This window comes from Paroedura picta, chromosome 4, assembly GCF_049243985.1.
Source record: "Paroedura picta isolate Pp20150507F chromosome 4, Ppicta_v3.0, whole genome shotgun sequence".
Lineage (NCBI taxonomy): Eukaryota > Metazoa > Chordata > Lepidosauria > Squamata > Gekkonidae > Paroedura > Paroedura picta.
The window spans coordinates 40,957,533-40,968,539 of NC_135372.1; the positions used below are offsets into that span (position 1 = coordinate 40,957,533).

Here is an 11,007-nt window from a genome sequence, read left to right on the forward strand (position 1 = left end):
ACACACACACAAAAGTTCACGACGGTGCTAAGCCCTGCTGTTTATCCCAACAGTATGGAACAGCCAGAAAGCCAGTTGGAAAAACAAACAAGCCGCAAGTGACCTTCTTCCAACAGAAATCTTAAAAGAAGCTCTAAGTACGGGGAAAGTGAGCCTGCAGACAACACCGGCTTCCTTTGTGGAAAAGTGTACAGCAGATCTTGCAACAGGAAGACAAGCTGTTTTTTTTTTTATACCCAGCTTTTCACTACCCAAAGGAGTCCCAAAGCAGCTTACAAACCCCTTTCCCGTCCTCTCCCCGCAACAGACACCTTGAGGGAGATGGGGCTGTGAGTGCGCTAAGAGAACTGCTCTGCGAGAACAGCTCAGAGAGAACTATGACTGGCCCAAGGTCACCCAGCTGGCTGCATGTGGAGGAGCTGTGGAATCAAACCCGGCTCCCCAGATTAGAAGCCATTGCTCTTTAACTACTACATCACGCTGACTCCGGCAGCAAACACTTCTGCAAGAGGCAGGGGGACTGGGCCCTAAAGAAGAGGCATGATGGGTGCAAAGCGGACCGCTCCTTTCTCTCCCTGTGGCTACACTGCCCAATTAGCATGCAGAGAGTAAAATTCCTCAGTGGTGCAAACAGGGGAGAGAGTTGCAGGAGGACAATGGACCCCCTCTTCCTGCCCGCTCACGATGCCTCACTGCGCCCCATAGAACAGGCCAGGCGAAAACCCCAAAGCCACTCCGGAGGGGATTGCATCTGCTCTGGGAACTGAGAGGCCTACAGCCCTGCCACGACGACGACACTGCCGGGTGCTTTCTTGCCATAGCCATACACATGCACCTATACACACTCACACACACACACACGCTTACCTGTCTTTTAGGTGTCCACACAGCAGCAGCTGTCTCGGCTGGGCAGGTGCCAGAAGGGCATGGCCCCCCGAGGCCCTGAAGGACGGAGTCGGCAGCCTCCTGGTACATTGGAGAGCTCGAGAGGTCGCCGGCCTGGCCACAGTGATCGGTCTAGAAGAGGTGCGCTGACATGCTGCTCAAGCTGGCTTCTGAGGTTCATGAAGAGCTGGTAGAAAGGGAGGGAGGGAGCGAGGGGGGAGCGAAAGGGAGAGGAAGGGGGGAGGGAGGGAGGGAGGGAGAGAAGAAAGAGTGAGGTTTTTCCCTCAGATGTGTGTGTGGAGAATTGAAATGCACAGAAGCCGGGGCAGGATAGCTCAGCCTGTCTCGCTCTCATTATTCCAGCCTGCTCACATTATTCCAGCAGCCTGGCTTCTGCCTCAGGCGCTCCCTTTCAAATTCGGTTGTTTCATGAGCAATGAGGGGAAGGAAAGGGGGAGGAGGGTCGGGCCCATTGGGAATCGTTGGCTTAAGAGAACAGGAGCAAGGTTGGGAGGGCAACACCTCTCGGCTGGCTGGCTGGTGTGTGCATTGTGTGTTCTGGTTAACCTCTGCCAGAAAAAGCCAAGGACCTGTGAGTCAACAGAAGTGGTTGGATTCCTCTGAATCCTCTTTGCACGGCCGAATTATCTTTTAAGAGTGCAAAGGGAGGGGTTTGTTACACTCTGTTCCTCCTTGGAAATACAGAGGAGTGAATTAGGCCTGCATCATAAGGCCGCCAATTCTGACTGGGGGGGGGGGGGTTTAGAGGTGAGGCCCTGCAGGGTTGCCAACTCTGTGTTGGGGAAAAACCAGGAGACAGGGGATGGGGCCTGAGGTGGGCGGAGTTAGAGAAGGGGAGGGGCTCTTACGACGGATAACGCCACAGATTCTGCCTTCCAAAGCGGCCATTTTCTCTGAGGTGAACTGATCTCTGTTGCCATTTGGCCACTGAAAATGGGGGGGGGGGACATTTGAGGCTAGTAGAAAATCAAAATATTGTTTCATGTGGTCACTACTGTGAATCTTAATCAAATGTCTATGTCCTTTGCCAACGAAGCAATTAAACATGGAACACAGAAGTCCAAAAATATAACAGTGATTATGGTAATGATTACGGTACCTTCAACTTGTTAGAGTCTTCTTCAGGACTATTATTTTTACCATGTAGGAGCCTCTTCATAGTAATCTTTTTTCTTTCTTTTCTCCTTTTTTCTTTTAGGGCAGTGAATGTTATATTTTTGGACTTCTGTGTTACATGTACTTCCATAAATTTAGGGCGTTTCTTTTGGCAAAGAACATAGGCATTTGATTAAGATTCACATTAAACAATATTTTGATTTTCTACTAGCTCCAAACGTACGTCCCCCCCATTTTTTAACTCACTTCGTTTGGCCTACTTGTGTTGTTGTTGTTGTTGTTGTTGTTGTTGTTGTTGTTGTTGTTGTTGTTGTTAGGGTTTATTGCCTGCCACTCTCAGCAAAAGCCAGCTCTTGGCAGGTTTGTTTCACCACCTGGACGTTGGCAATCCTAATATCCAGGGGGGACCAAGTTTAGGGGTAGGAGGGAGCCAAGTGGGAATGTGATATCCCCATAGGAGTTACATTTCTCTTGAACACTCTGTGGAATACCATGCAGTCTGCCCCTTGAGCTGTCATCTCCTTCAGGGGAACTGATAGCTGAAGTTTAGAGATCAGTTGTAGTTGTAGAGCCAGCATGGTATAATGGTTAAGCCTTTAATCTGGAGAGCCGGGTTTGATTCCCCCCTTCTCCTCCACATGCCACCAGCTGGGTGACCTAGGGGCAGTCACAGATCTCTCAGAGCTCTCTCAGCCTTACCTACCTCACAGGGTGTCTGTTGTGGGCAAAGGAAGGGTAGACAATGGTAAGCCACACTGAGACTGCTACGAGTAGTACAGAGTAGGGTACAAAAATCTCTGTTCTTCTTCCTCTTCTTCTTCCATGAACATTGGTCAAGCTCAGAAGTTAACAAAACATCTGACTTGGACAATTAACAGCATGAAATAACTTTTTGTGGAGAAACACGTCTTTTAGAGAGCTGTCCTAAGCAGGTCTATTAAATGGGGCTTACTCACAGGAAAGTATTCTTAGCACTGCTAGAACATTATGCAAACAACAAGGATTTCTCAACCTGTGAGAGAGCAATGATGAAATTCAGAGTGGAGAGGGGGGCAGTTCAGCAACAAGCTGAACTAATAACGTAATCCTAAACAGAAAAATAATACCTGTTTAAGCCCACTGTCGTCAATGGCCTTTAGAAACGTGTGACTCAGGACTGCACCCTCTGACACTCACCTTCCAATATGGCAGGGGTGGTCAAACTGTGGCTCTCCACATGTCCATGGACTACAATTACCATGAGCCCCTGCCAGCATTATGCTGGCAGGGGCTCATGGTAACTGTAGTCCATTGACATCTGGAGAGCCACAGTTTGACCACCCCTGCAAATATGTTATACTGATCATGGGAAATGCAGAAAGTCTTAGTGGTGTAACAGATCCAGACTGCAGCAGCTCCTTTCTTGGCTGGCTGGTTTTAGGAGGGAGCTGGAGGGTCAAATAGATAACATGCTGGGAATTATAGCTTCAGAAAAAAAGAAATTACTATGTGTGCAGGGACCCAGTTCAATCAGTCCAGTTCCTTTTCAGTAGCTGTATCCTTCATTTCATCTCTGTGCTGAGAAGATGGGAAATTCAGGTGTCTGTCAGATCCTTTATTTAAAGATAATGCCTGCAAATGCGGGAAATTGCTTTGTTTACGGAGAACTACAGAGCACACAAGGTTTGCCTGTTCCTGACTAGACGGCACAATGGCCTTGCATGTTATGTTCCTAGGGCTCAGTTGAAATTTTATTTTAATTTGCAGCAAATTAGGAATAGACAGAAACATGGTGAGAAAGCTGATTGCCTGGAAGTGTCATCACAGCACCCTGTCCGCATCTATAATTGTTCATAATTTAGAATTATGTTTGGAGATGATTATTATATATTAAATGTTCTTGTCCTGAATTCAACCTTGATTCTATATTACAGGAATATTTATATTTAATATATTTGGTTTTTTGCACATCTCACATTTACAGTGAGACTGTGGAGAATAGCTTGGTTGGGCCACGTGCCCACTTGACGTTTTGGTCATGAACCAACCCAAAGTATTCCTATTTGCAAGGTATTTTCCAGGTGGGAATGTGCCCCCACAATCCTAAATGCACTAATTTTTGAATGTAATGGTATATGGTGGATAGGGCTGTTTTCCAATGGTATGTTATTACTATTAACTTCATTTATAGTCTGTTTTTCTCACTGAGACTGTTTCTCACTAGCGATAGCCTTTGGAATTCCATTTTAAAAGGGTTGACTTTTTCACCTGTTACCACACTGAAGTTCATTTCTTCAAGTGCAGACCTGAATTGCCCTGCAGCAAAGAAATGCCCAGAAAACCCAATTTCATCTTTTCAAGTAGGGTCTAATGGGGTCTAATTTGGGGCTGTTCAGTGTGGGAATGTGTACATTTGGGTTTTTCGCCACACCTACCTTTTTGAGTCATTTGGGCATTGCCATCCTCCCTGCCCCCTTCTTTCCACCCCCTCCTTCCCTCTCTTCAAAATAATCTGCCTTTTTAAAAAAACGGTTACAATGCTGTTTCTAAGTTTTAAAAAGCAGTCTTGCAGAGTAGTATTATAATGTTACTGGCAAGAAAGCCCATTGCAACCAGGTATGCAATGGGCGCTAGGACCCAGGGGACACCAGGAGTGCAGATCTCTCTCTGGGTTTCTTTCTCTCCCTCTCGCTGATGCGTGTCTCTCAGTGTGCCTTGCAGCAGGAAGCATAGCAGGTAATCAGGGCTGGTTTGTAGGAGGGAAGGAAGGCTGGTGTGCAATTTGGGGCAGCTCTCTCTGTCTCTCTCTCCCTCCCTCCGTCACAGCAGGGCTGGCTCTGTGTGTGTGTGTCACTCTCTCCGTTGCAGCAGGAGCCATAGCAGGTAATTAGGGGGGAAGCAGGGCTGGTCAGCAGCTTGGGGCAGCTCTCTCTGTCTCTCTCTGCCTCCCTTGCAGCAGGAGTGATAGGAGGGAATGAGGGCTCATGTTCAGTCTGGCAGAGCTCTGTGTGTCTCTCTCTGTCTCTGGCGCGTCTGAGAGGAGCGTAGCTAGCATCCAGGGAGGGAGGGTGGGAGCTGTAGGGGCCCTATTCCAACTCAGACACCCTAGACAGTTCCACCCCTCAGGCTGTTTCACAAATATATAGAGGAACCATGGATAAGGATAACCCAGAGTTGTTTTTAAAAGAATTACATTTAGGACACTTTGGGGGGGGGGGGAGAGAGGTGATCAAGGGAGAATACAAAATGTGAAAAACAATTCAGTCAGATGGCAAAATCTTCCAATAACAGTACAGTAGTACCTTTTCTGCATTGGGAACTTCGCTGCCCTGGCTCCCATGTGGGAGCAGAAATCCAAGGTGGACGAGGTGCACCGGGCCAAATGTTCCCCGTGTGGGAGCAGGAAGAGGTGGGGCAATCTGCCTCAGCTCAAACTCTAGCCTGCAGCCTAGTGCAGAGCCTCCAATGCAGAAACAGTCTAGTAGAACAGAATAAGAGAACAATGCCATAAAGAATGAAAGGAGGTTACAAAGGTTGAGGACATTATAGTAGCAAGGGAGGTGATACAGTGCATTATTTTTTTTAATAAATAAATTTTATTTAAAAGTAATACATTGCATATTACAGAACTCTTATTTCTTAAAAATATTAAGCTACTGTTTTAAAATAAAAAACTCAGCTATTCCTTTCCATCACATTTTACTGTTTGATATAGTCCATATAGTCTAGTCTATTTTCTTCTGAAGTCTGATGTTAGTCTGTTGTGCACCAGATATGTAAATTTTGGCATCGTCACATATTCAGCCATTTTGTTTGACCCGTCCACAAGATCTGGTTGTTTCCTTTTTTTCATCTTGATGCATCTAGTTATCATATACCTAACAAGTTCACATTCTAATGTTATTTGGTACTATATTTAATAACATACATTTTAAATCTAATACAAATTTAATTTTCAATATCTTTAGCACCTCATTATGAATCCTAATCCAATAATTCCTTTATTTTTGATGAGCCCACTACATATGATAAAATGATGCATGTATTTCCTGACATTTCCCATTATAGCTCTTATAGTTGCTCTTGCTATGTCCATTTATTTAATTCATTTATACCCTGCCTTTTTATCCTCAATGGAGACCGAAAGTGGTTTATGTCTTGACAGAGATCAGCTCCCCTGGAGAAAATGGCTGCTTGGAAGGGTGGACTCTATAGCATTATACTCCACTAAGGTCCCTCTCAGCTCCAAATCCCATCTACTTCTGACTTCTCCCCCAAAGTCTCCAGGTATTTCCCAACCCAGATCTGGCAACCCTATCTGCAGGCACAACTTACAAATTTCCCAAGCCAAAGCTAAAGGAAATTATGGTGTTCAAAACAGACAGGCCTCAAGAATCCATGTCTCCTTCAGGAAGATCAATAAATCCCCATCAGCTAGTAACAAAATTATCATTCCAATACATCTGTAGATGGGAGGCCAGAGAAATCTTCTCATACACAGTGTTCAATTTGTGCACATACTCTGGCAAAGGAGAGTACTCTGTAAGGATCTTCTAGGTGTGTTTTAGCACATGCCCTAATGGTCACATGCTCAGCTCTGTCTATCACAGCTCAAAAATTGCTTCTGTTTGCCAAAAGACACTTCTTTGTGTGACAGCAAAAATGTCAGTTTGTCAGCTTGTGTGTGCATGAAGGTATAAATTTAGAGCAAGACATTAATACAGGAACAGTTTTTAAAAAGGGAGAGTCAGGATGTTTATGTAACTGTGAAAAGTCGCAGGAAAAGCTACGGATTGCAAAGAGAGAAATCTAAAAAACGCATTTGTGTGGTGGGGTGTTTTACATACTAGTGTATTTTAACTTTGTTAAAGAATGAGGATGCAATTAGTTGAGAGGAATGCATGCTGCTCTCTGTTTGGAAATAAAGCATTTTAATTTAGTTCCTTTAGACTCCCACTTTTCTCCACATTGAGGACCCCAAAGTGGCTTATCTCAATCTTAACTCCTCCTTTTTATCCTCACAACAACCCTCTAGGGTTGGTTGGGCTGAGAGTATATGTCTAGCCCAAGGTCCCCCAGTGAGTTTCCATGGCAGAGTGGGAATTTGAACCAGCACCCCCAGCTTGGTGTAGTGGTTAGGAGAGTGGAGCCGGGTTGATTCCCCACTCCTCCTCCACATGCAGCCAGCTGGGTGACCTTGGGTTCCTCACAGCACTGATAAAGCTGTTCTGACCAAGCAGTGGTATCAGGGCTCTCTCAGCCTCACCAACCTCATAGGGTGTCTGTTGTGGGGAAAGGAAAGGGAAGGCGACTGTAAGCCACTTTGAGACTCCTTTGGGTAGAGAAAAGCGGCATATAAGAACCAACTCTTCTTCTTCAGTTATATCCGGGCTCTCTCAGACTCCTTTATCTCACAGGGTGTCTGTTGTGGGGAGGGGAAAGGGAAGGCAAATGTAAGCTGCTTTGAGACTCCTTTGTGCAGAGAAAAGCAGCATATAAGAACCAACTCTTCTTCAGTAATATCAGGGCTCTCTCAGACTCACCTGCCTCACAGGGTGTCTGTTGTGGGGAGAGGAAAGGAAAGGTGAGTGTAAGCTGCTTTGAGACTCCTCCTCTAAGCTGTACTTGTGAGTGGCTGCTCATTAATAAAGGAAGCCCTGCTCAGCAGCAATCTGGAGCCACGCAGGGTCTTGCCCAATGCCAATTTTTAAGATTACAGTAGTTGCATTCTGCTCAGGATGTGAACAGTTGTGCTCAGAAGGAGGGGGGCGGAATTGGAGGGAATATTGATCCGAACCTGCATCTCCCAGACCCAGTCATTGTGAACTTCTAGCTTCCTGGTGGTAGAACACTGTTTGCCAGACACTTCCCCCCCCCTGGATTAAAATTGGAGGCATGCCTCACTAACTCTCAAAGAAGCATGTGCATTTTCCCCATCAGCTGAGAACAATCAGGAAGAATCTTCCAGTGGTCCCCAACCTTTTTATCACCAGGGACCAGTCAACGCTTGACAATTTTACTGCGGCGGGGGGGGGGGGAGTCTTTTGCCCGAGGGATGTCACTGCCACCACCTGAGCCTCTGCTCCACTTGCTTTCCCGCTGGCACCCTTGAGTTCCCGCTATCTGCTGGGGGGCGCTGCCAGCAGCAGCTGTGCAGTGCCATGCCAAGGGGGAGCCCCAGCCATTGTGGCGCGCCGGAGAGCACCAAAGGTGAGCCTGCAGCACAGTCGCAGGGCAGCCCTTGAGGCAGCAGCTGGGGAAGAGGATGAGGTGGAGCTGCGGCCCGGTACCGACTGATCAATGGATCGGTACTGGTCCCAGGACTAGGGGTTGGGGACCACTGCTCTACATGATAGCCCATTTAATTTTCAGTTCAGACATCATGTGAAACTATAGTTTAGTTAAACTCATTTGGTTAGGGTGATGGTCTGAACAGTTGCCCCTTGTGAGGTTCAGGTCTCTCCTGGCCACTGGAGAGGGGTGTGGGGGGGGGTAAGGTTACCAGCTCTAGGTTTTAAATCCCTGGAGATTTGGAGAAGGGATCCTGGGGAGGACAAGGATTCAGTAGGGCATAATTCCATAGATTCCACCCTCCAAAGCATCCATTTTCTCCAAGGGAGAAATTTTAGCAATCTGGAAATGAGTGTAAACTGCACGGAGCTTTTATTCCAATCCCAGGTTGATTCAGTCCCTGCCGTCTACACAGAATGTGATTTCCGTTTTGATTTTGGGCGATTTAAATTTTCCTTTTGCAACAAGCAGTTTTGATCCGGAGTGACCTTACCTTTATTGTGCGATATCTTAGAGTGTTTTTAACCCTCAATATTTTAAGATTTGGATTAAGAAAGCAGGCTGTTTTGAATATGGGCGCTCCTCCGCGGTGGAGAACCCCTGATTGGCCAAAGCTGCTCATGTGACAAGCTTGCCTTAAAGGAGAAGCCTCTAATTTCTCTCAACTTCTGTCTGTCTTTTTTTTGTCTCCCTCCTCTGCCTTCTTCAATCCTTCCCCCCCCTTCAAGAAAAGAAAGAGGCTGTGCTTCACTCCCCCTCCTGAACTACCCTAACCACGTGCAAAACACTTTTCTGTTTCAATGGTGAGGGGGGGGAGAGGAAGACCCGAGTTCAAATCGATCTGTATTCAACAGGATTGACAATGGAATAAACAAAGTAAATGCAAACTCTGCCCCAGAGACTGGCATAGTGGGGTTAAAGTTATGACTACTGAGCTGGAACGTTAGAAACTAGGAGCAGGTTTACTTCTTACTGACCCACTGGGTGAAATACTTTATCTTGTGTCTCCTAAATCAAAAGGCTAAGACTGGTTTATTTCTTTTCTCTGTTTTCATGAAAGCAGAAAATCCATGATATTTACAGTTCATGCATTCTCTCCCCAACCGTCTGTCTGTTACGTTGACAGGTCACAACGGAAACCTGGGGGAAAAGCAGTTTAAAAATTCCAATAACAACAATAACAATAATTTATAGCATTGTATGCTCTTGCAAATTGTATGTGCCTATATGATCAATATAATTAGGCACGTTTATTAAAAGAATACTCCCTACCACCTCAGGCCTCTCAAAAACTGAATATATGATCTTTCTATTGTCAGATATTGATGACTACATTACCAATAGAGTCGCACTGTTTGTTCTTGCCACAAGGAAAAGTAGGCCCAAATTGTGCAATTAGGACTAAAACCCTAATCACTATGATTCCTTTTTATCTGTGCAACTTTGTATTACCATGTGGGAACTCAATCTGTCAGCTTTTAAACTCCTCATGATCTTATAAGTTTTATGTTTTAATTTTAACTGATTTTGTATATAACAGTCACTTTACTTGAAATGGCCAATGGCTGACTAATAAACTGAATCTGAGAAAAAAATGATTAATATAAAACTAAAGGATTTAAGATGAGAGTCAGATCAGTTAGGAGAGCATACAGGCGCTATTAATTAGATGCTTTTGGGAACTCATCCATAGAGGTGATTATCTTAAGTTCTGTAATGTAGAAAAAGTAACGGTAGGTAACTGGCAGTCATACCAGTGTTTATGCAAACCAGTTTGGTGTAGTGGTTAGGAGTGTGGACTTCTAATCAGGTGAGCTGCACCTGATTAGTTTGATTCCGCACTCCCTGACATTGCAGCCAGCTGGGTGACCTTGGGCTCGCCACAACACTGATAAAGCTGTTCTGACTGAGCAGTGATATCAGGGCTCTCTCAAGCCTCACTTCCCTCACAGGGTGTCTGTTGTGGGGAGAGGAAAGGGAAGGTGACTGTAAGCCACTTTGAGATTCCTTCGGGTGGAGAAAAGCGGCATAGAAGAACCAATTCTTCTTCTTCTACCAGTACTACTACTACGATGACGACTTCTGAATGGACCCGCTTGTTGAAAATAACGGATTTGCAAGCTTATGAATACTTATGCCACAAGAAGCTCATTCTGTTGTTACACCAATAGAACCAGGGCCCGTTCATGAGGCATTACTTAAGTTTCAGCTGGAGACATATTTTTAATGATTCAGTTTTGAGAAGCACCGCTCCCCAAAAAAGAGGGGAGAGAATTCAGTGGAAAGCAAGCAAGATGAGAAGCACTTGGCAAGGGCAAGGAATTCAAGGAATCATCAATATTTCACAGTTTACAGAATAAGCAAATTATCTGCAGTTGTCAAGAAAGCTGGCCAGCTTTAAAACGGAAAACCTGATTTCATGTAGTAAGGGCTGCCACTTGTGATAAATGTTTTCGTGGAAGATTACCTTTTGATTAAAAAAAATTTCCCCAGTGCTAAGTTTCTTCCAGGAACTGTCTCCTGGGCACAACGCCTTTTTTTTTACTCTGCCTTCGGGGAAAATATACTCGGAAGTCTGTCAAGGGCCCTTTGAGAATATTTACTTGGAAGGATGCCACTTCTCTGTAATTTTGAAAGATTTGGGCTCCTGTTGGTTCAGCCATTTATGTTCCCTTCCCGAAAAGGTCAGAGAAGTTTTCATCCCAACTTGTTTCT

The 11,007-nt window shown here is 45.3% G+C and overlaps 1 protein-coding gene across 3 annotated transcripts in view; it reads right to left on the reverse strand.

The window, feature by feature from the left end:
- RGS8 (regulator of G protein signaling 8) overlaps nt 1-1,166 on the reverse strand; it is a 63,694-nt gene extending 62,528 nt beyond the window's left edge. Inside the window, exon 1 of one of the 3 annotated variants that reach the window (XM_077332595.1) lies at nt 868-1,166. In XM_077332595.1, coding sequence (XP_077188710.1) covers nt 868-975 — 108 coding nt within the window. In that variant the 5' untranslated portion in view covers nt 976-1,166. The remainder of the gene's footprint in view (nt 1-867) is intronic. The other 2 variants (XM_077332594.1, XM_077332597.1) reach the window with 2 other exon arrangements.
- Between the last annotated feature and the right edge of the window lie 9,841 nt (nt 1,167-11,007).